General features: G+C 39.8%; 1 protein-coding gene and 1 long non-coding RNA gene across 2 annotated transcripts in view; one reads left to right on the forward strand and one right to left on the reverse strand.

Moving 5' to 3' along the window:
- LOC148376454 (arf-GAP with GTPase, ANK repeat and PH domain-containing protein 3-like) overlaps nt 1-3162 on the reverse strand; it is a 165608-nt gene extending 162446 nt beyond the window's left edge. Inside the window, exon 1 of the mRNA XM_088347315.1 lies at nt 1017-3162. Coding sequence (XP_088203441.1) covers nt 1017-2466 — 1450 coding nt within the window. The 5' untranslated portion in view covers nt 2467-3162. The remainder of the gene's footprint in view (nt 1-1016) is intronic.
- Nucleotides 3163-6782: 3620 nt separating this feature from the next.
- On the forward strand, nt 6783-11317 carry LOC148376460 (uncharacterized). Its single transcript, XR_015851999.1, has 3 exons — nt 6783-7201; nt 7288-7355; nt 10298-11317. It is a non-coding gene; the product is annotated as an uncharacterized LOC148376460 (long non-coding RNA).
- Nucleotides 11318-24325: the final 13008 nt, after the last annotated feature.

Here is a 24325-nt window from a genome sequence, read left to right on the forward strand (position 1 = left end):
TGTCTTACCCAAGGACACTTCGACATGTAACACGGAGGAGCCGGGATTCGAACCTGCGATCTCTTGATCCCAAGACGAGCGCTCATCCTCCTGAGCTAATGCCGCCCATAGTGACATGAATAAACGCATTGTTAAATTAATGTTAAAATGATAGACAATTTTTGATAAATATGCTCGAGGGGATTATCATCAGAAGTTTATTTGGGTAGTTTATGTTATAAGAGGGGCAGCACGGCGGCACAGTGAATAGTACCTGTGCGGCACAGTTCTGAGGTCATGAGATTGAACCTCTTGTGTGAAGTTTGCAGGTTCTCCCCGTGCTTGCGTGGGTTACCTCCGGGCACTCCGGTTTCCTCCCACATTCCAAAAACATGCATTGCAGGTTAATTGGCCGGTCCAAAATGTCCCTAGGTGTGAATGAGCGAGCAAATTGTCTGTCTCTGTGTGCCCTGCGACTGGCCAGTTAGCGGTGTCGCCTGCCCACTGCCCGAAACTAGCTGGGATGGGCTCAAGCACCCAACTGACCCTATTGAGGATAAGCTGTGCAGACAATAGATGGATGTTATAAGAGTATCTCGCAGCATAATTGCAGGTCTGAATTGTATTTTATTTTTTATTTCCTTTTTGTATTCTGTTTTCTGGTTTAATTTTAATGTTCTTCAAGCAAAAATAAATAAACATTTATGTATTATATAATTGTATTGTTCAGGTATTTTGTTGAAAATGTTGTTTCCTTCTGTTATTAGTGATTTATGTTGTATGTTGGGGTGAGCCTAATAAAAAGCCACAGACAAATCAAAACAGAAACAACATCTATTTGCGTAATAACGTGGCTCTAACCTTGCCCCCGTAATCGGAATACTCACAAACATGCATGTGGGGTTACCCATTTTTCTCTAGGCATGTAAACAAGTCATTCGAATTGCACCAAAAATTAAACTTTTGATTTCAGTCAGACTATTGCCTGCTTATAAACCTAGTCACTGAGTGTAAGAATAAAGTCTTGCAGGTCTTACCTTGACCTTTATGGGACTCTGTGCCTGCCAGTGTCTCTATGGCGACAGGCAGGGACATATTATTCACAGTCAGCGCATGCTGACCTGCAACTTTGGGTTCGCATTTGTCCGATTGCTCTTTCCTCCTGAAGCGGTTAGCGATGAGCTGCCAAAAGCTGGGCTCCTCCTGTGCCTGTTTGGACAATTTGTTTGGGCGCAGGGGCACCTCCATCACCTTGACCTTGCCCCTGCTGCGGTACTGGATGTACTGCAGGCCGCCGTCTGCAACCTGCTCGGTAGAAGGTGGCAAAGTTCGCCCTGTGAGGTACGAGAATGGTTCAGGGGCAATCGGGTTGGCGGGTTTTGTCTGAGAGAGTTCCTTCGTAGACGCCTCGCACCCCACAGTTACTTTGTCCCGTGGTCGAGTCCTCCGGATGCGCATACTCAGGCTCCGTCTCAAAGAGCTTAGTGTGCCTTTTGAGTTGTCAGATTTGACTAACTTGGAAGATTTAGCACATTTTTCATTATCATACTCTTTGTTTTTCTCTGGAGAGCTTTTACCAAAAAGCCTCCAACGGAAAGCTCCTTTAAAGAAATGTCCCCCATCCGAGTGGTTTTGCTGCCTGCTCATGTCATCATCAGAGGCCCTTTTCCTTAGCTCCAATACAGTCATGCTTAGAGGTCTGGTCTTCACACTCCTGGGGCGCACCCGAGGGTTTACTCCAGTAGCACCCTGGCTTCGTTGAACCACAACCGGACATAGACCATCCACAACCCTCAGCTCATCCTTCCTGCTACGGTACAACTGGCTGCCCTCCACAGCGCCTGTTCTCTTCAAGGAGTTCTGTTTGCCCTGCTCCAAGAGCACTGGGCCCGGACCAGAAAGTAGACATACGCTTCTTGGCCTTCGGAGTCGCTGTGGCTGGGGCACGCTTTGCTGCTCTGCCGGGTCGCCATACATGCTCACAGACCTCCTGCAGCCTGAAGGTGGATCATGATTGGACTTGCGCAGTACAACTTTAGGCAAAGTGTGCCCTGTGATGGCTCCTTGCCCACCGAACGCCAGTCCTCTAGCGTGAACATTTACGTGGTACTTGTGCGAGTCTTGGGCGTCTGCATCATTGATATTTAAGGAAATACCTGAACTCCCAAAGAGATGTCTCACAAACACGTCGCTCCTCCTTTTCCCTTCCACCTCCTCTTCCTCGTTCTCCTCTACAACTACCTCTCGACGTAGACTCCCCGTTTTCAATGTCGACCACCTTTCGAGGATGGGACTGTTTGCCATGATCTGGACACCAGGCTTGCAACCTTTGGCCAGGGTGATTGGCGTAACCCAGCCCATACCTAGCTCGGACGCCGGGTCATGTTCTGGCGTTTCATTTAGGGTTACAGAGATGTGGTAAGTGGTTTTCCCTTGCTGCTGTGGGCCAACTGTAGCATCTGCTGTCCCACTGCTGAGGAATAACATGGCACTGCACCCAAAGAGATTCAAATGCTACAGACAGAGGGACTCACATGCTGGTAGAAATGGAGACATTCCTCCATTTGAAGACCAAATTCCAGTTTCAGGCATAATCCTTCACCTTTGACATGAGCGCAAACTTCAAACAAGTCAGAGCAGAGCAGAGCCACTACCTCCATCCTCGCACAACCACTTGGAAGGCTGCCGTATCTTGAAGAGACTTTGTTCTACTTGTTGAGAGTACAACCCGGCAAACTGACCGAAAAACACACACGCACACAACCCACACTCAGTTTGCCAAAGTCATGACTGCTAAAGTTGCCAAAAAAACACTCATCGCTCCTCTTGGGCAAGTTGCGAACTGTGAGTAGCTCTTGTTGCAAACGCTGCAGACAAGCCCCTTTAATCTCATAGCTGAGGGAGTGTGTGTGTCTCTGAACTTTCAAGCGCAGCCGAGCAACCCCCGGGAACACATGGAAAACAAGGAGTGGAACCCACGAGCCCCAGTGGCAATTTTCTCAGAGCTGTTTGACTGCTGCTCCTCCGGCAGCTCTTGGAATCGTGGGAATGGGAACTGATTACACACACACACACACATTGACACATGCACACGAAAAGTTACAATCCGAAAAAGCCGTGAAGGACGCCAAGTTCTGCCTTTATGCAAAAACACAAAAACACAAGGAAAGGTTGTTTGGATTCCCTGGCTATTTTTGTGAGGCACAACAACAGGCATACAACCATTTTTTCGGATTCCTGGAGTTCAATTTGAAAAAATCTGCACACGCATGCAGTCGGTGCCACTAGATTGCCCACGCACTGCGTGGGAAGAGAAGTAGCTATCTTTGGTAGGGAAATCGTCTGTCTTCTTCACAGAAATGATTATTTCCCTTACAACTCTATCAACACTACATTCCACAAAATAAGTTAGACTCAGAACACTTGAACACTTTACAATCTACGAATCAAACCAGGTTGGTGTGAGTCAACATTGCCCCAGGCTAGCATTTTTATTAGAGCAAGAACACTGCCCCCTTGTGACACAACTGAATGGCATTGCTGATAGAAAGCAGAAATGGGACCCTTTCTTAAAATGCAATAAAAAGGCTGCTACACAAAACGGTGCAAAACTAATCATCTAGTGGTTGCGTCTGTGCATGTTTACATAATCTCGATTCTCGACAAATATGTCCTGTCTGACAGTGCCGCTGGCGTCATCTAATTATCTTTGAGGAAAGAATAATACAACTAATGAACTAGAGTATGTTGTGCCGGTTTTAGAGAAAATGGAGTTAACGCAGATGGAGCTGATAAAATGATTGCAGGGTCGATGCATTCATTTCGTATAGCCATGTCCTCGTTAGAATACTGAGAGGGAAAGAGTCTTTGCTATTCAAGCGGATAATAGACGAGAGGTTGTGTACAGCTACGACTGGTTGCAAGTGAAGATAATTCTTCCCCAGGGCATATATAAAAATAAAACACTCTGATTCACACCTTTGGACAACCTACAACGCAAAGAAAGACAGAGTACTCAGGAGGAATAGAACTGTTGCCAATTTCAAACCATTCAACTATTTTTGAGACCCTTTTAGGAGAGCAGAGGGTCTTAAATCAGTTACCCATTTGGGGTTGGTGAGACCGGCTACACTGTATCAACACCCACCTTTTTGGCTAAACCTTCAATGTTTTTATTTTTATTGACCCAGGGCTAGAATAGTTTAGGATTAAGACTGCTTTTGTTAAAACATAATAGAAAAGTGATACCAAGTGAAGGAAAACAATAGTCTGTTTCTTTCAGTCGCAGTCATTTTAAAAACTGCTGTTGACAGGAAGAGTAAGTATTTTTATTACAAACATTCGTACGGTACTTTCATTTTGTAAAAAGGGATATTTGGCTTAAATCTATAATACAGTATTTAATTGTTTAATGACTGTTACATAATATATATATATAATTTCACGGATTTCGCCCATCACAGGTTCCTTTTGGAATGTAACCCAATGCGATTGAAGACAATGCACTGTAAGTTTTGGCAGGGCAATAAATCAAATTAATTCAATAAATTTGTCATTTTATATACTGCAAGTTTAAAAATGTGCTGTATCGTGAAATCAATGGTAGGAATTCATGAGTTGACATAAAATTACCCGAAGTTGGTGTTGGATTTTAAACAATTGTTACTAAATAATTATTGGTCAAATTTACTGTACTCACAAGCTATGAGTAGCATGTTTTTGCACAAACTGTGAGTTACATTTGCATTCAAAATGTAACCAAAATAATCAAAATAAAATAAACTGCCTAGTTTAGCCAGCGATCTGCAAACCTAAACACGAAGATTAACATCCACTGCATCTTCAGATACCAACATTCCTCATTTTTCATGACAATTTTAGCACTGATATTAAAAGAGTCGATGGAGGAACCCATTCAGATGCTACCAATGATTTAGCATCAACTACAGGTAGTTCTTTCCACACAAATGGTTTGGTGAGAGATTCCCAGAATACAGATATAACTCCTTTTATTTTATATCTTTAAGCATGCATGCAAAACACAAAACTGCCCCTAAAAGGACAAAATGTGTCTGAAGAGACGGCTGTTGGTTGCTATTGGTCTTGTAGTATACTGCATTCTAATAGTAATATTACTCATGGTTACTTTAAGTATTATTGATGCATTTTGGGATGTTTTCAATTTTTGTTTGTACTTTTTCAACGGTTTGAGTAACTATAAGACAGACTGTTTTCTGGCATTTGATTTTTTAAACTATCGAGTATGAGAGAATGTAATGGGTATGAATACAATGTTTTAATTCAGTAAGTTACCCAAATCAGTTCTAGATTTCAGAGCCAAACAACCATATTAATTTGTGTGAAATACATGTTTTCATAGCTAAAAGATAACTCAAGGTATGCGTGCCCGTTATACATAAGGTTTTATAGTACTATGAGAGCAATGATTGATCAATTGAATAATATCCCTGACCACAATCACTAAACATTGGCTGCAATGGGATTCAAACCCGGGTTGCAGTGATGAGAGAGCCGTGAGAGAGCCGTATCTTTACCACTACACCACCATTGAAATAGAGGGCACTGAATTTGATCTTATTATCACACTATTTGCCACCCAGAGTACCAGAGACAAAAGTTAGAGAATGGAGAAAACAGAAAGTCGTCCTGGAAGATATGAATAATTGTAACAAGGTAAACAACTCTTTGGTGTATCTGATGATGAATTGGACTTTGAAGGACGTTAAATAAATACATAATACATTTTATGTTGGTATCGCATCATAGTTTACGTGGTCAATAAATGTTTTGAATTCAACAAGGTTTGTCACAGGGGAAAAAGGGAAATAAAACTTTATAATAATTTTTAATCAAAAAATTGGGGGTGCGTGATATACACAAACGTGTGTTATACACGAATAAATTCCGTATGACAGAAAACTTGTTTAGAAAAATTATAAAATAATAAAAATGGTCCAATGGCATGTGTCCAATATCAATATGAATGTACCACATAAAATGTGTATCCCTTCCGCAGTTACTTAAGACTGTTGAGGCTCATTTTGTCCTTTTTGTCCTAAATAATCATTTCAAAATAGGTGCGAGCAAAGTTATTTTGTAAAAAAAGTAGTGCAAACGAGGATATCGATGTAATTACAGATAGCACTGTATGTATAGCTCTGCTCATTCCTACCAGTCACCAAATCAAATTGCTCTAGGTGCTTTGCTAGAGCTTTTGGGTGTTTAGAGATTGTTCTTAAGCTTTCCATCATAAGGTGTTTAAACAATGAACATGGATCTTTGAATGAGCTTCCATATAAATAATTATTTAGCGATTTCCAGCAAAAAAGGGGTCTGTTGGTTGGCTACTTGACATTTCACTGTATTTAGGATTGTGCCATATATATATATATATATATATATATATATATGGACACACAAGCTATAATTGGCTCTGCAGGTAACAATACAGTAAATGATTGTGCAACTTCTATTTTCTCAGAGCCCGATGTACTCATTAAAAGTGCCTTATATGTTTGCGAGCCATAAGTTCCCGACTCATGATCTAAAAGGTTAAGTAATATTAAACATCACGGAAGGAAGTTGCGTGAAATCTTATCGGCATGAAAACAACATTCCATAAATAACAACTCTTTTGTTTTCGGTGTCGATGCCATCATTGGATTGGCGAGTTTGAGGAATGAAGCGCTTCATTGGCGGATGTTCCACTACAGAAAGCGTCTTTGTGTGCTCGTCTCCCTACTGGAGGAATGAATGACGACAATTTAAAACATTCCGAGGGGGATCAGGAAGTCCTCTCGGGTTTCGGTGCAGATAGTGTATGGGAAGTTTGAACTAACGGCTGTGGCATGGCTGTAGGTAGATTAAAAAAAAAAAAAAAGAATACCTGGAATACCTCATGTGCATGGTTGGTAAAGACTTTTTTTTTCTTTACCTGAGTCCAGGTAGTAAGGATTTGGAATGCTGTACGGCTCGTTGTCAATCAAAGGGTCCTTTTCATTCCATTGGTGTTGATTTCGCCTTCGACTCCCAAAACAGAGAGGCATAATCTACATCTAATCTACTCCTTTTCAACATAGCCACGAAACAGGATCGCTCATTGGCTTCTTTCTCCTCTGCTTCAACGCGTTCCTCCTTAACTCCAATGGACCACGCCGGATTCCGACTTGCAAGAAGCGGGGAGCGTTTCGTCCTTGGCGCTGTAGGTGTAATCAGAAGGGCCTTGCGTCATGATAGGATTAAAGCTAATCTGCTCTCCTTCTTGTCTCTGGTTTGGGTCCCGTCCAGGAAGAAAATGAGTGTGTCGCTACGTGCTAGCTAAGCTTACCCCCCCTCTCCTTGAAAACAAAGAGCAGGTAACAGAGGTTCTCTTGTGTACGTCTTCTGTCCCGCAGCCAAACATTTCACCCCCTTGTAAATCGGTGCACCTTGATAGCGGCTGGGCGGGTTTTCACAAAACTGGACAGGCATGTTTTTTTTTTTTTTGTGACGCTTCATTATGTGCCGTGCTAGATTTACTACTATGCACACGATGTGCGTTAGATCGCGCATGTTACCTGCTTTTGTTTCGCCAACAAGGTCCTGACCTACTTTACTTTGGTTATATATTATTATCTTATTACAGTCGTTTGGAAGATATATAAAAAAAACATAATTAAAATGGATAGAACAAACTTAAACATGGTAGCGAGGTGCTTCAATATTCAAGGTTAGGATTAATTGACAACTGTTTGAAAAACAAATTACTTTGTTAATAATTGTTTGGATAACTCAATATTACAGGTTTCCCCTATCACCATAATTTTAGCTTTTCTACAGTATAGCAAATTTTCACCAATGTGTTATTGTGATTTTAAAAAAATGGTATTACTTTTTTATCTGAAGCGAGGGTCAACAAACTTTTTAAAGCTTGGAGCTACTTTTCACCTATTAGCTTGTAAGACTACCAGTTGGATATGCAATGTATTATGTTATCACCATGTTGTTTTTATGTTATTACCAGCAGGGTTGGGTAGGGTTACTTTAACTTGATTACTTTCAATTACTTTTGGATTACTCCAATCTCATCTCATCTCATTAGCTGCACCGCTTATCCTCAGTAGGGTCGCGGGGTGCTGGAGCCCATCCCAGCAATCATCGGGCAGTGGGCAGGGGACACCCTGAACTGGTTGCCAGCCAATCGCAGGGCACACGGGGACAGACAACTCGCTCGCTCATTCACACCTAAGGACAATTTGCACCGGCCAATTCACCTGAAATGCATTTTTTTGGAATGTGGGAGGAAACCGGAGTGCCCGGAGGGAACCCATGCAAGCACGGGGAGAACATACAAACTCCGCACAGGAAGTCTGGAGCTGGATTTGAACCCACGCAGGAGGTTCCCATGACTTAAACTGTGCCGCACATGCGCTAACCACTGCGCCGCCGTGCTGCCCACTCAAATACCAAATATGCTAATAAAAGACAAAGGAAACTAAATATGCATAAAATTACCAAATTTTGTGCAGGCTTGGGAAGTAAAGGAATACATGGAATGGCAAAAATTATGTTGGCAGGCTGTTTGGATTTATTTTCATTTTGATTCTGTCGCATTTTAGTTTTGCCAGGATAGAAAGCTTACCACGTGTTGTGAGTCCTAATTTAATTCATATTTAGTTTCTTTTGTCTTTTATTAGCATATTTGGTATTGGAGTAATCCAAAAGTAATTGAAAGTAATCCAGTTAAAGTAACCCTACCCAACCCTGATTACCAGGTTGTGCATACTGTATTAAATAGGCTTGAAATTATTTCTCAGTCAACCACTAAAACATCTGCCTCAATAAGGGCACTGATTAGTTTACATATTTAGATTACAGGCTAATTTTGAAAAATATTTTTGGAAAAGTTGATCATGTTTTTAAAGACACATATCATGTCAAATTAGGCTAAAGGTTTTAAATAGCGTTCCTAAAAGCACAAATTTTATTGTTCGTATATGCCTGTGTCAAATATTGGATAGTAAAAATATCCTGCCATCTGTTTAACAATAACATGCACACCATAAAAATATATTTAAATGCATGGTATTCAAATATATTACTGTACACATTTTTTTTTTTTCGCATTTCATCTGAAAGTTCTTTGGTAGCGGCTTTGCAAACCTCTTACCCAGCAAGAAGTTTTCCTGTCCCCAGTAGCAGTTTAGCCCAAAAGTTTTAAAAGCTTTACAGCCGTCACACTGCCCCGTTAGGTTTTGCAATTTACGATATCTGCGGCAAGTTTTATGGAAACAGGATTCTGTCTCACCAAACTTCAAGAAAAGTCACAATTCAGCAGATGCCTGGAGGCGCGATGACGCTTTAGCCGTACCCACTTCAGGTTCTTGAGTCTCACAATCTCCCGCTTGAAGCCTGAAAGCTTCTAACACTGGGAATAAACCGCAGCCCAGGACTGAAAAACTTCTTGCCAGGGCCAATTTTGCAGCCAGGCAAAGCTGAGAGAATGATATTCTTAGAAAAAAACTGCAGAGCCTAAGCTGTCAAATGCTGATGCTCTCACATTTGTCTAAATGGTCCCTGAAATGACATTTGCAGAGACCAACTATGGTTTACCAAGATAACTCTGGTCAGTAAAATACTCTTGTTTTTTCTTTTTCACATGTATTATTTTATTTTTTGGCATGTTGCAAAAAACACCTCACAGATAAGCCAAATATGCCCCGGGAAGAAGCCAACGGCTTATTTCTAGACACGAGTCCCCTAAATAACATTGGATGATTCTTCTTTCAATCATTTTGACTCATTATCATGTCTTCCATCATTATTACTGTCATTTATAAGTCAATCTAACAATAATTACATCGTATGTGTCAAGCTAAATTATTATTATCCTTATTCATATATCATAGCGGTCATGTAAAAAATATTTATCACCATTTTTGTTGTCTTTTTTTAATTAAAGGAAATCTTATATAGTCAACCCTTTATAAATGCCCAAAAAATGGAAGGAAGCTTTATTTGTTGAGGGCTTAGTGCTTCACATGGATATAAAAACACAACACAGGGCATATAAACAATAAAATAGGTAGAATCAGTGTAATGCAAAATTATTATTGTTATTTTTATGAATCTTCTATTTCCGAAACACTGGTTATTTGGACTCTTTATAATATTGGTCTAAATATCTCCATTGAAACAAAACGATTCATCTCTCTATACCCATTAAGGACCTGCAAATTTGGAAAATGAAACTATTGTGTAATGCATGTCGTAGGATGAAACAATTACAGACTTGGACATTCTTTACTCCATTTTCTAGTGAGCCACGCGGTCCATGTTTTCCGGCTGGTGACAGAGAGTATTTACAGTAGCTGGACTTCCACTTCAGCTGATGTCATGTTCTTTCCACCGCAAAGTCTTTCTGACAAACGGAAACGGACAGATCCTCTGCTGACTCCGGCCAAGTCATGCATTCCATTTCTTCTCCATTCCTTTGCAACAAACTATCAATTCCACACAATCCATCAACTTTTCGCTCTGTTTTGAACCGCCGCGCCATGGAATACATTTAGAGATTCAACTCCGTCTCAAACCCCAAGCGGGGCATAGCGCCATGCACAGAAGTCAGTGTCCGACAGACAGATTGTTTTTGTGCTGTGCCCAAGCCACGTAATCGGGAGCTAGAGGAACCCCTATGTTGCTACGAGGACGTGAGTCATGTAGATGTACACATATGCCAACACGCATGGGCTTTCGGTGCCTGACAAGACTGTCTTACACTACCCACAAAATCCAACACGAAGAGACGCTTCTTGTTCTGTCCGACATGCACCTCAGCATATGTTCTCCTTTCCCTGCCAGTTCTCAACAGAGCGCTGTAATAACATGTACATTTATATGTATTATTAGAGAAAGAGGGAAATAGAGAAAGTTAGAGATAGATTGAGAAAGATTGAGATAGAGAAAGATATATATAGAGACAAAGAAGGATAAAGATGGATAAAGATAGAGATGGAGGGAGAGAGAAAGAGACAGATAGATTGAAGTATGGAGAAAGACGGGGCGGCAGAGAGATAGAGACAAAGAGACAAAGAGAGCTTCAGTGAGCCAAGGATCAAAATTGAAAAAGATACAAGTGTACGTATTGCAGGTACATCAAGCTGTTTTATGTATTTGTTCAACTTAGACTGCGACGTGATTGACGCACAGGCAGACACAAGCAGAAAAGGGACAAGGCGATTGTTTAGAAAGGCAGAACATAATGCGAAATTAAAATCCATGAAATAGCAAAACCGCGATACAAAGAGGAATTATTGTATTTTTTCATTTTATTTGTAAATCTCGCAAAAGCAATATTAAATGTAAAATGCAACATTTTTATGTTTAGTTTGAAATTGCATTTTCCACAAAGTCTAGTTGGAAAAATGTCATCTTTCCGTTTTATTTTACTTATGGTCTGTAGTATTGCGGGCAGCACGGCGGCGCAGTGGTTAGCGCGTGTGTGGCACAGTTCTAAGGTCATGAGATCAAACCTCCTGTGTGGAGTTTACATGTTCTCCCCGTGCTTGCGTGGGATTCCTCCAGGCGCTCCGGTTTCCTCCCACATTCAAAAACCATGCATGTCAGGTTAATTGGCCGGTCCAAATTGACCCTAGGTGTGAATGAGCGAGTGAGTTGTCTGTCTCTGTGTGACCTGCGACTGGCTGGCAACCAGTTCAGGGAGTCCCCTGCCCACTGCCCGATAGCTTGGATGGGATCCAGCACCCCCGCGACCCTACTGAGGATAAGCGGTGCAGATAATGGATGGATTGATGGATGTAGTATTGCATCTTATAAGCATACATTTTTTAAATATATTGAAACATTTGTTTCTTTAAAAAAAAAAAAAATGGCCTCCTGGTACAACATATAGCGTTGCTATTTTCGTCTATAATTTATTGAATGATTTGATGTATTATTTTTTTTCTATTTTTACTAGAAAAGCCACTTGAAACATGCAGTAAAACTAGACATGAGCAAAGTAGCTTTGAGGTCTTTAGGAAACAACTGTGCATCAAAATAATAAAACTAAATGATGATTTGAATGATGATTATGAATATAAACATTGTGTTTAATGTCTGCCAAAGTATAGCTTGCTGTCTATTGTTAATATCTCTAAACATTGCTGACATAAAAAGAAAAAAAGTGGAATGACATCAAAAAATGGTCAAACAATTATTGTCGGTCGAATAATCTCAATACACCACTATGGAGTTGCCTCATCTGTCCAATAGTCATTATTTTAGTAGCTTTTAAATGATAGACTGAGTTTCCCAACATCCCGTTCAAAGGCCATTAAAACATCATCGATTGCGGCAACAGAAAATAAACCTCAGGTACCCCCCGAATGAATCTGTCACCCGTTTTACAAAGAAGTGACAAACGTGAGCCACAATGTTGGAACAACAAGAAGCATCTTCATTGTTATTGATGTCAGGCTTGCATTTTAGCCTCGTGCCGATACCCGAGAGGAAATCGATGCGTCTGCAGACGCACGACTGAGAAAAAAGCGATTTGGGAGGAGGTCATGGAGAGGAACCGCGTCTGACATCATCGACAGGCGTCACGGGCTGCCAATTGCCTCTTAACGTGGCCGATGACTCCCGATGGCACCAACCGAATATTTATGGGCAATCTCATCAGATGCAATAGAAGACCTAAAGTATTTACACTACATAATGTGCATGAGCGCACTCACTGCGATAGTGATTTGCATAGCAGTGCGTCAAATAGCGACTGAATATTTAAATGGAGAACGTAATGCAGGGGCCAGGAACGTATGGCTCACGAGCAACATTCATGAGTACATCTGCACACATACGTACCCATTATTTTAATAGTACTGTATTTTCCAGACTAAAGCAAACCTACAAACCCCGAATTGTCCAGAAAATTTAAATTGTGTCTGTAACCATAGGACCATTTTGAGTGAGACAAAAATATTCTTACATTACTGTAAGTTAGATTTTGTATTGTGCACCTTTTTCAGAGAACAGGACAGTACTGTAGTGCTTCCTTCCCCCGCTACCAATGTGTGGCACTGTGAGAACTCACCCAGCATCCACCCCGAAGAAGAAATCCGGCATCCTCTTCCCAGTTCGTGTGAAACATACTGTACTATATCTCCAGCACGCTAAGAAGTTTTACATTTTTACTGTTTAATATTCCGTGCATCCATTCAATATGGTTGGTGTAAAGTGTAAAGAAGAGGCGAGCCATGTCATTTGAAATGAAAGTGGAATAAGAAAGCTTGATGCGGTTGATAAAATGGTTGGATCACCTTTTTTCTGCCACTTTTAACCACAGAGGAGGAATTCGGCTGGCTCTTGAAGCCCATCTTCCAAGAGTAAGTTAAACTTTATTTGATTCATCTTTATAGAGGATATTATTTTATTAAATGTTTATTAATCAGTAAAAAACAATACAGGTTACCTATACAAGCCTTAAACACACTTATATAAACCTTAAACATAAATTCCATACAAAATATAGCACTGAAGCAACTTACGAACAAATTCCACTTACAAACAATCGTCCGGAACGTATCTCGTTGGTAAGTAGGGGAGCGTCTGTATCGTCTTTGCCGACAGTAGTAAACCATATCATACTTGACAAATGATGTCGGTCGAAAAATGATGGATTAGAACTGCTACATTTCTTCTCATCTAAACAGATTCACCAACCTTGTTTAGTGTACCTAATAATGTGATTGTGGAAGTGCGTAATAACCGCAGGGTTGCAAATGTAATTTCCCGGGCGACGTCTCATTAAAGACTGTCAAGGTGACACTCTGACAGTCGCAAAGGCGCGCTTCGCAACTCCTCCACCGGATCGATATTGCGTCCAACTACCGACCAATTACGAGGGCCGTTGTGTAATCATACGTTTCCGAGTGAAAATAATTGAACATTTAAGTTTGAACTTTGAAAAATGACTCATTCGTGTTCCGTTTCCACCCTTGACAGCATTTCTTGTATACCTACTTGAACGATGGCGACACGGCCGAGGCGCTAGGGGGGAAACGTAAACGAGCGTCTTGTCAAAATATGTGTTAAATATTTATGGAGGTGGGATAATTTATGATGCAAAATTAGAAGTGTAGGCAGCCGTGCGGGGCATTTCACATTTTATTTGCTACCTTCTTTGGCATAAATGACCGTATCAAGTGGAAGCTCTGAAGAATACAATGAAGAATTTGCCGCAATGCCGTGCGTAACGTATTACGAGAATAAAAGCACAATAGGTGCCTTTTCACTACAGGGGGTGACCATTGTAAAAAAAAATTTTTTTTAAAAATGAACCAAAAAGGAACTACTGGTAAAAAGCGCCAAATGGAAAACACTTTTTAAAAAATGATAATAGTATGGGGACCAGTGTTCCCTCTAAGCTGCGCGCGTGCGCAATTGCGCACTGCTCGCACATTCTCAGCGCACAAGAAAATCTAGCCAGCCCACAAAAATGAGGGCTGAAAATTACTTATTAAGAAGCGACTTAAGTCAAAGTTACAGTGCATGTAGGTAAAAATACACGGGTTCCCCTGACGTTGTGTCCTAAATGCGGTATTTTAAAGTCGAGTCGAAGTGGAACGAAGTTGAGTAAAGTTAGTAGAGAACCGGCTTCTTCGGCTCGGCTCACGAAAGGAACCGGCTCAATCGCAAAACTAGGCCGAGGGGGCTCCTTGATGTGTGGAGAAAGATCTGATCAAAGGTACTCCTGCCATCAAGCGGTAATTTAGCATATTGAAATTATTCACAGAGGCTTGATACTTACTGATAAGCAGTGCCAAAGCCTTAATAATATTTGTTATAAAAGTGTTATTTTACATTTTGGCACTCAGAGACAATGCTTCTGAAAATGTATTCATACGTTATAGCACTGAATGAGTTAGAGGCATTAAAACTGCTGTAACGCTCAAGTTACAGAAATGTAACTCTTGAGTTAATGGTGTCAAATCAGCTTTAACTCTTTAGTTAAATGCATCTAATTTGCTTTAACACTTGAATTATCTTTCAAACAGCTTTTACTCTGTGATAAAGGCACCACAGGCAGATGTCCAATCTGCTATAACTCTTTATGTACACAATTTAAGCACATTTTAGGGACTTTAAAAGCCAATGAATTTAGTGTAAATCATTTATTTTGCAGTGCTACAAATATATCTGCAATTTACATAAGCGATTTCTAATCTTGGCATCTGCATTTATCAAGACATGCTTTTTAAAACTTGAAAAAATCCAGAATATACTTGTTTTGGAGAAAAATCTTTCCCAAAATAAGTGTTGGGATTTCATAGTGACCTGTTTAGGTGTAGAATCCACCTGCCTTCTTGTGCACGACCCGCAGGTAGCGAGAACGCTTCAAAAAAACTAATACCAGCTGCAGTGAAAGATGAGGCAAAAAGAATGGTAATTGCAAAGCAAAGCCACCAGAGAGCAGTGTCAGCGTCATTTTTAATCAGACCTCTTGAGAAACATGGCAAGAATGTCAAGCATTTATAAGCTTTAGACCCAAAATCCAATCACTTTTCAAACCTTGAAAACATATTGAAATTCAAGATTTTCAAAGATTATAAGCACCCGTCCTAACTCTGCGTCAAATCTGTTTTAACTCCAATCTGCTACAACCCTTCAGTACTCTAAGTCTTAAAACAGTTTTAAACCTTTTTAAACATGGGTTAAAGCTTTAAACTTTTCACTTAAAAAAAACTACCATGATTAGTAAAAATGTCCCAAAAAATGAATGATCCTAAAACAAAATAGATGCATTTTTTTCCAAAATCAAAGATGGTGTATAGTTTGAGGTATCCTTAAAACGAATCACAATATGCTGTAAGAGAGGAGGTGGGGGATGGAGGGAAGGAGAGTGATTTCACATGCGTGCTCGCAATTTAGGATGGAAATGGTGAAAGTTAGAAAATAACTGCTTTAAATACAGTCCAAATGCCTCCAAAATGATGAAAAACAAAGAGTTTACTCGACTATGTCTAAGAATTTCACGTACTTGCACATGCAACAGAAAGATCTTGACAGAGGCTGCAATGATGATTTGAGCCAGAAGATGGCATCAGCAGTTAGAATATTTTGAGGTTGAAGTGAAATAAGTAAAATATATATCTCCAGGTCCCAATTAAACTGCTTAAAAGAAAAAGTGTGAATCAAACCTAATGTTTTTATCCTGGAAAACAAATTGCTTCCTTATTCATTGTTTCCATGGCAAATTTAAAATAGAACGAGAATTAAACATGGAGAAAATCTCTGTTTAATTAATTTTCTTCTGTCTGTAAGAATATGACACAAATGACCCCGAAAGCACACATGTAAAAGAAACGCACGGAAGCAAATTACATTCCCTTTGACCCCCGCTGCCACCCCACTACCAAGCAATTACATATCACCCGCCAATTTGCCAGAGGATAACCATCTAGCAAGATCATTTCGGACCCAATTCGTCCGCCTCAACGGCAAATTCCTGTCTGCAAATGAATAAGTCAGCAGGAGGAAAGAGCGCTGCAGACTGCCGCCAAAGTTTATGTTAATGATGCTCGCACTAGTGCTGCTTGCGCGTGGGCGAAAAGAGCTTTTTAAAATTCAGCCGCACCAGCGACGAGCATACGTCATTGGTGCTCCACTGCAGAGAAAATCATTGCTTCCAGGACATCTCTAGAAAGAAGGGAGCGCTAAGGAGGGCAACCCAGACCATCTCCGTACCCAAAATTCAGATCAGAACGAGGCTGATTTTTTTCCTTCGGACGATACCGAAAGAAAGGACGACAAAACAAGTGATGTAGGAGGAAGATGCACTGTTTCCCAAGGCAGCTTTGTGTGTGGATTCATGCGTGGGCTGGTGCCTTTGAAGCTTTGTCCACATCAAGCTACGTAACACAGCATCCTTATAATCAGGCCCTGATTTCAGCAATTTTCCCCATATTCAAAGATGCGAAGAAGCAATTAACAGATCGCGCTAAATATGGTCACAGACGCGGTTAAACAGGGACACATCTAATCTAAAGTAACTTTTAAATCCCAATGTGTGTGTGTGTGTGTGTGTGTGTGTGTTTGTATGTGGTTTATAGGCTCCAAAATGGCTGAACATATTTCCGTGTACTTTAGGCCTGTAAAAGCGTTTTTATCCAGGTTTTGTGTCAATGCACCGCTAATAAATACCAAAATATTATAAACGTGTGCCTTCATTGTGGACCCAAGGTTCCACCCTACATGGCAAGCTGTACTGGGTGGGCTGACACGCCCGTTCCTACTGGGTGGGATTATGAACCACTGTTAACTCCCAGTACACACCGTGCAATCAATTGGCTCCTGGGAGTGGTCATACCTGAGGACAATCTGGTAAGTACCAAGGACAGCAGCCCAGAAAGAAGAGATCACCAAACTAAAAAGAGAAGAAGAGGAGAGAGCAGTTCCTCCTAAACTCTGGGGTAAGCAGCCAGTGGCCGAATCGTTTTTGGAAAAGTAAAAAGAGAAATTCAGTTTCGTTTAGAGTGAAGAGAAGTCCAGACTGGACGGAACCCTGACTTAAACAAAATTATGTGTTTTTTGGAGGATATTAAAATCCAATACAGGTCGGTGGCGACACTAACCAGGGTTCCTACAGCTGAGAGCAAGTTCAATTCAGGGCTTTTTTAAGACTTTTTTAATGCCTTTTTAAGTCAAATTTAAGACCAACTTGACAAAAAATAAATACAATTTAAAAAATCAATGAAACAAATGAACCAAAAATCATCAGACGAATTAAAGGCAAAAACAAATGTTTATTTTAAGGGCAGCACGGCGGCACAGTGGTTAGCACGTGTGAATGTCAGGTTAATTGGCCAGTCCAAATTGTCCCTAGGTGTGAATGAGCGAGTGAGTTGTCTGTCTCTGTGTGCCCTGCGACTGGCTGGCAACTAATTCAGGGTGTCCCCTGCCCACTGCCCGGAGATGGCTGGGATGGGCTCCAGCGCCCCCGAGACCCTACTGAGAATAAGCGGCGCAGATAATGGATGTTATTTTATTTTTTTTTAAATCACATTTTGGTCCATTTGAAAACTGTCCCTCTGAATATCTCCAAACTTTTAGACATGAAAACCAATAAATACAAAAGGATGTTCCTAGTACTTCATGGATCATCAGTCAAAACTGGCAGATAACAACTAATTCCATAGAACTCTTCTGCTACCTTGACGAGCACTCTCATAAATTGTGAAAAAAAAAGACTTTTTCACCAAATGTCCAAAAAGCTTAATGTGTTCACATTTTCAAGAATTTTGAAAATGGGATTTAAGGCCTCCTAATGCCAATTAAGGCCTTATTTTTAGAATAATGACTTAAATGATTTTTAAGACTTTTCAAGGATCCGCGGGAACCCTGCTAACACAAGACGGTTCGAATCCAATTCATCGAAAATAATAACCAATTATTAAAACAATCTTTGGTCGCAGCTCTAAAGTATTTTACTATAATTTGCTCATGTTTCGATTAGAAATATGCAGAGATGCAGCTGGTCCTTTGTAATATACGACGGTGGGCGAGGCCACCCCAAAATAATTTGTCTCTTTACGTTCAAGTAGTTATGTAATCGTTATTCGCTATGAAATATAAGCAATATATATCGCTTACTTTGGAGAATTAAGCATGGTATCATATTCGAGTTGAGAATTTTACAAAGGCCCTTGCATCCCTTGATTTTTTTTAAGCTGGGCACAGATAGAAAAAATGTGGTCTGGTTTACAGTATATTCATAAATGGGTTTAAAATTGTGTTAACTGAAATGATGAATCACAAATTGACCGACTCAGTGTGAAATGTGAGCCCTTCGCACTAAGTTACAGAGCCGATACACTCAAAGGTATTAAAAGAAATCGCACACTCAGATCTCGAATAAATCTTCATACTCGGGTAATGAAATCGGCTAATTCCCTGCAGTGCCTCCGATGGTTTGGGATGAATGTTATCAAAGAAGATTCAGGCAGAAAATCTGTGATCTGGGTTGTATTACCAGTAAATTTCCTGACACAATGTGCCTGGGAAAAAGGCTGCTGATCAATTGATCAAGCAAGTGGGGTGAATTTGCAATCCTGATGAGAATGCACTAGCAGCAAAAGTAGACTCAAGATTGCGATGCCGCAAGGAAAAGATAAGTTTGATATCAAGTTGGTATGATGTAACGAAGAAAGTATATAACATTGTGGTTATAACATACGAGTAATAATAGTAGCATTCTACTTATGACCGTGATCGGTCCCACCAACTGCTGAGACTGTATTTATTTGTGTAAGACGCGCTTTTTTTTGTTTTACCTAAAAAAAATTGGGGTGTGTGTTACACAAAGTTGTACAGTACCGTATTTGTGCAATGATTGATCAGTCGAAAAATATTGTTGACCACAATTGCAAAACGTTAGATGCAAAGGGAATCAAACCCAGATCGTGACAGTGAGAGCACTGAATCCTAACCACTTGACCACCTGTTTTATATATATAACATATACATAGGCTTAAAAGTCTATAGCATTACTATGGTATTTTAATTCACAGTACCCGAGACTAATGTTAGAGAATGAAGAATAATACGACTTCTACTGCAAAATATGAATAAACGCAAAAGGTGAATCTGATAATAAATCAGACTGGGAAGGACATTCAATACATTGTAAATTTGATGTTAGTCTTGTGTTCGGTGTTGATGTTGTCAATAAATGCTTTTAATCATGGCCGCAAGTATTCAACAACGTTTGCCACTTGCAATGCTGAGTTTGAGCTGAAAAGAGAAAGACAATCTTATGGTGATTGTTTATATCAAAAAGTACGAGTCTGCATTACACACAAGTCTGCGTTTTAAATGAATAAATACAATATATCAGATTGGACTAAATTAAGGATTTATTGCAATGGCGCCATCTACTGCTGCGATATCTAGCTATTGAGTGCGTTAGATTGCTGTGTGAAAGTCAAATTCTGGGATGCTGGCTGGTTGAGAAAAGTGTCCTACCTGTTGTTGGGCTTCTGCAGGCTGCAGTCCCAAAAAAAGGGTATCTGCTGGCTGTGATCGCGTGTGCCAGAAATGTTATACCGATTTTTAATCCAAAATTAGGGTTGCTTGTTAACTGTGAGTGTGTGTTATAAATACACTTACAGAGTATAAGCAATCAAGGAAGCTCATATATGGAGCCATCATTATTATTTTTTTGGTAAGAGGGTATTTTAATTCTAAAATAAATTTAAAAAAAATGAATTTCTACATCTAACCTCCCTGTGTGGAGTTTACATATTCTCCCCGTGCTTGCGTAGGTTTCCTCCGGGAACTCCGGTTTCCTTCCACGTTCCAAAAACATGGATGTCAGGTGAATTGGCCGGTCAAAATTGTCCCGGGTGTGAATGAGCGAGCGAGTTGTCTGTCCCTCTGTGCCCTGCGACTGGCCTGCAACAAGTTCCAGGTTCCCCTGCCCACTGCCCGAAGATAGCTGGGATGGGCTCCAGCACCCCCGTGGCACTACTGATGATAAGCGAGGCAGATAATGGATGGATGGATGAATTTCTACATTTTCTTTTTTTTTTTTTTTTAGAATTGCAAACAAATAAAAAATGGGTAATCTCAAATCATATTTTCATTTTTTTTTTTGCTTAAGGTCATTAAGACTCTTTTTTTTAAATTTAAATAAAAACGTTCATTTACTAGAACCAAAACGTATTCCATAAAAATTCAATTTTCTTACATTTTAATCTCACCAAAATGTGGGGGGGGGTTTGTCTTCACAGTACTTTTCGGGGCATATTGTGTAGCATTTTTGGCCTGCTGTGACTTATACTCTGAAGCGATATACAGTGTATCAACATTTGATTTTTTTTGTATATTACAACTGCTGCTCACTCCTTTATTTATATGAGTTTTGTTTTTGCTTTCTTTGTTTTCTGGTTAATGTAGCTCATTATGTTTATTCCTTATGTAGCTCATTTGTTTTTCTATTTTAAACGTTTTTGTTTTTAGAAATTGTTTGACTATAATAAGGAAGCCTTGCAGTACTTGTAATGCATATTCAGAATAAATGACAACAACTCTTCTCACAGTATCAAGTCAGTATCACTTAATAATTTAACATGTCCATATTACAAAAAAATGAGTGTGTCCTTTGCATGTCATTACACTTTTAAAAATAATAATCACGACATCCATTACAGTTTGCAATCACAAATAGATGTCTACCATATTCCTGAATTTGGAAATCCTGTTGCACAACACTACACCTTATAGGTACGTTTTGGTACTACACCTTCCATCATTTTTTTAAAAGGAAAAACATGTGCCTTGCTCGTCTACGTGGTGTGCCTTTCCCCCAATCTCTTATCAATTTTAGGAGGAGAAAGCAATCTGATTTTTGTGAACCCCTCGTTTTAAAAATCAATCTGAATGCGTACCCCATCTTGATTTATTCTCTCTCCTTGGTTGCCACCCTCTTAAGCTCGCTACCTGAACCTGCTTCGATGCGAGGGCTTTGAAGCGCTATTGCTTTGTGTAATCTTTATGATAATGTGGAAGAGAGCAGCCGAGCACTGTTATTTTTGGCAGCGCCACACAGAGAACGAGGGGAAGCGGAATTGAGGGCTTGCTTTGATTTCAAGCGGATCCGTTACACCTTTATGTCCCACCAAAAGAGGGTTGTCAAGCAGTTGTGGTAAGACGAAGGTTGGTAAAAAATAATAAACGATTCAATAAAACTAGTATATTGTAAAGTACAGAATTTAGTGCATATCCCTGGGTTTACATTAATTTCTGTCTATCCAAAAATGAAGCTAAATCTTTCCATCCATCGCGTCCACTCAAAGCCGGACTGACTTTCGGCAAAGCATGTTTCGCTAATGCTCTGGATGATGGAGCAACTGGACACTCTCCATTTTCATATTCCCTAACCGCAAACTGCAATATGTTGCGCACCATCTGGAAGGTACGCTTCCTGATTATTTGCCTCGGTTGTCCAGCGGTAAAAAACAGAGCGGGGTTAAAATCAAATCCGGCCGCAGAGTAGTGTCATGCAGTATTCCCTTGATTTTTGCGGGTAATTTGTCCTGTAACCACCCATATTATGGGAATTTCTACCAAGTGGGAACCATATATCGTAAATTCCGGACAACAAGTTAATAATTGTTTGCGATTTTGAACAATGCGGCTTTAAATACGGCGTGACTCATTTATTTTTGTTTTGTGGTGGCACCAAGGCAAAAATAAATGCGCTTTAAATGCAAGACACCACGTGATGTCTGAAAAAACAGTACTTTATTGAATATTTACAACATGCAGTAGTCACGATTTTTTAACTTTTCACCCACAAATCAAGTCATCAATTTATGCATCTAAGTGCTACTGCAGTGGAAAGTTATTTAACAAAAACGATGGACTTCTCCTTCTCCTCTGTATCATCGTCGATGTCAATGACAGGTTTTCAGTTTCCTTTAATCCTCAAGGAACGTTAACAAGCGAATGCAACTGGGTTTCAGTACAGCTACAACCATCAATGACAACACAAAGAAGTCCTCCACATCTGAGTCGTCAATATCATATGACACTGGACTTGGAGTAGAGAGACTATGGCTTACTCGCTAAAAAAGCTTCACGTGTATTGGCTGATTTATTTTATTTATTTTATTTTATTTCTCATGGTGAAAATGCTACAGTCTATATGTAGTGAGGACAACAGTTAAGTCTATACTTTTGGTAAGACACGTACGGCACACCTTGAAAACAGATCAATACATTCATTTATTTTTTTCGGGATGTCGAAAAATATCCCGACATTGCTGTAGGGTAAATTTTGTATTGTGTGCACCTTTTTCTGAGTACTGTAGTGCTTCTTTCCGCTGCCACCGGCATATGGTGGCGCTGTGAGAGGTCACCCAGCATCCACCACGAAGAAGAAATCCACCTTCTCTTCTTAATGAGTGTGTAAACATTATATACTGTCTATACTATGTCTATAGTATCTCCAGTGCGCTAAGAACTTTGACATTTTTATTGTTTAATACCTTGTGCATCCATTCAATATGGTTGGTGTCAAGTGTAAAGAAGAGAAGAGCCGCTTTTTTTTAAATGAAAGTGGAATAAGAAAGCTTGATGCGGTTGAGAAAATGGTCGTAACGCTTTTTTGGCCACTTTTTACCATGGTGAAGGACCATTTATTGCTTATCTTTTAAAAGTAAGTTACACTAAACTTTATCTATCTTTATAGAGCATATTATTTTATGAAATGTTTCTTTTCTAGTACAAAACAATACAGGTTACTTATGCAAGCCTTAAACATACTTATATAAACCTTAAACACAAATTCCATACAAAATCTAGCACTGAAACAACGTACGAACAAATTCAACTTGCGAACGATCATCCAGTTTGTAATGAGGGCAGCGTCAGTACACTTTTGGAGCGACAGTATGAGCCAAAAAAAATAATAATAATTAAAAAAACGTTGTTGATTTCGGTACGTGACAAGTGATAAACCTAAATGTCAAATCTGGGAGCGACGTCTATTTGGATAATTTCATTTGTAACAAACGGGGGAAAATGGTTTGAGTATACTTGCGCTCTTACAAGTGATTCTAATATATCGCAATATATGCCAAACTCTGCAGAATTACAAGAAAAAAATCTGCGATGTACAGAAGACGCGGGAAATTGAATGGCGTTATGGAGAAGGAACACTGTATAGCTAACCGGGTAATAATCAACAACGATGGAAATAAGGCCAGACGGCCAGTTTATGTGCTTGAAAGTTTACTCATCACAACAAACAGGATCTCATTTTATGAGGATTGCAAACTTTCATTTTTACCTTACCAATAGGGATCATAACGAAGCAATCAGCCCACCCGCATCATAATCAACAACCATTCTTCAGTTAAAGACACCATTAGAGCAGCATTGTTCATTTACCATCTAATACCTGGCGGCTATATCCTGGCTGCATTCACGCTTGAACAACAATCAGATCATAATGACAAACTAAACAAGTATAGCGTTCCTTACTTCTTGCTAGTGTTTCAAGACTTTTACGTTCCAATGGTGTATACTCCACTTTTTTTCAGATTAACATTGAAGAAAACATATTTTCACTATTCTTCAAACGAGAAAATAAATTGAAGACTTGTGTAGACTTGTAACCTCTTACTTCAAAAATAGTCAATTGTAATAAACACCTCATATATGCGTACTTTTTCCAAAGGGCAACATTTTGCATAATTCATGTCAATTATTTGTAAAACAATGAAATAGCCATAAAGCTGATACATGTGGACTAACAAGTATGGTATGAAAAAAACACAATGTG

The sequence above is a fragment of the Urocampus carinirostris genome, chromosome 1 (genome assembly GCF_059441175.1).
Source record: "Urocampus carinirostris isolate Australia breed hairy pipefish chromosome 1, RoL_Ucar_1.0, whole genome shotgun sequence".
NCBI classification, from domain to species: Eukaryota; Metazoa; Chordata; class Actinopteri; order Syngnathiformes; family Syngnathidae; genus Urocampus; species Urocampus carinirostris.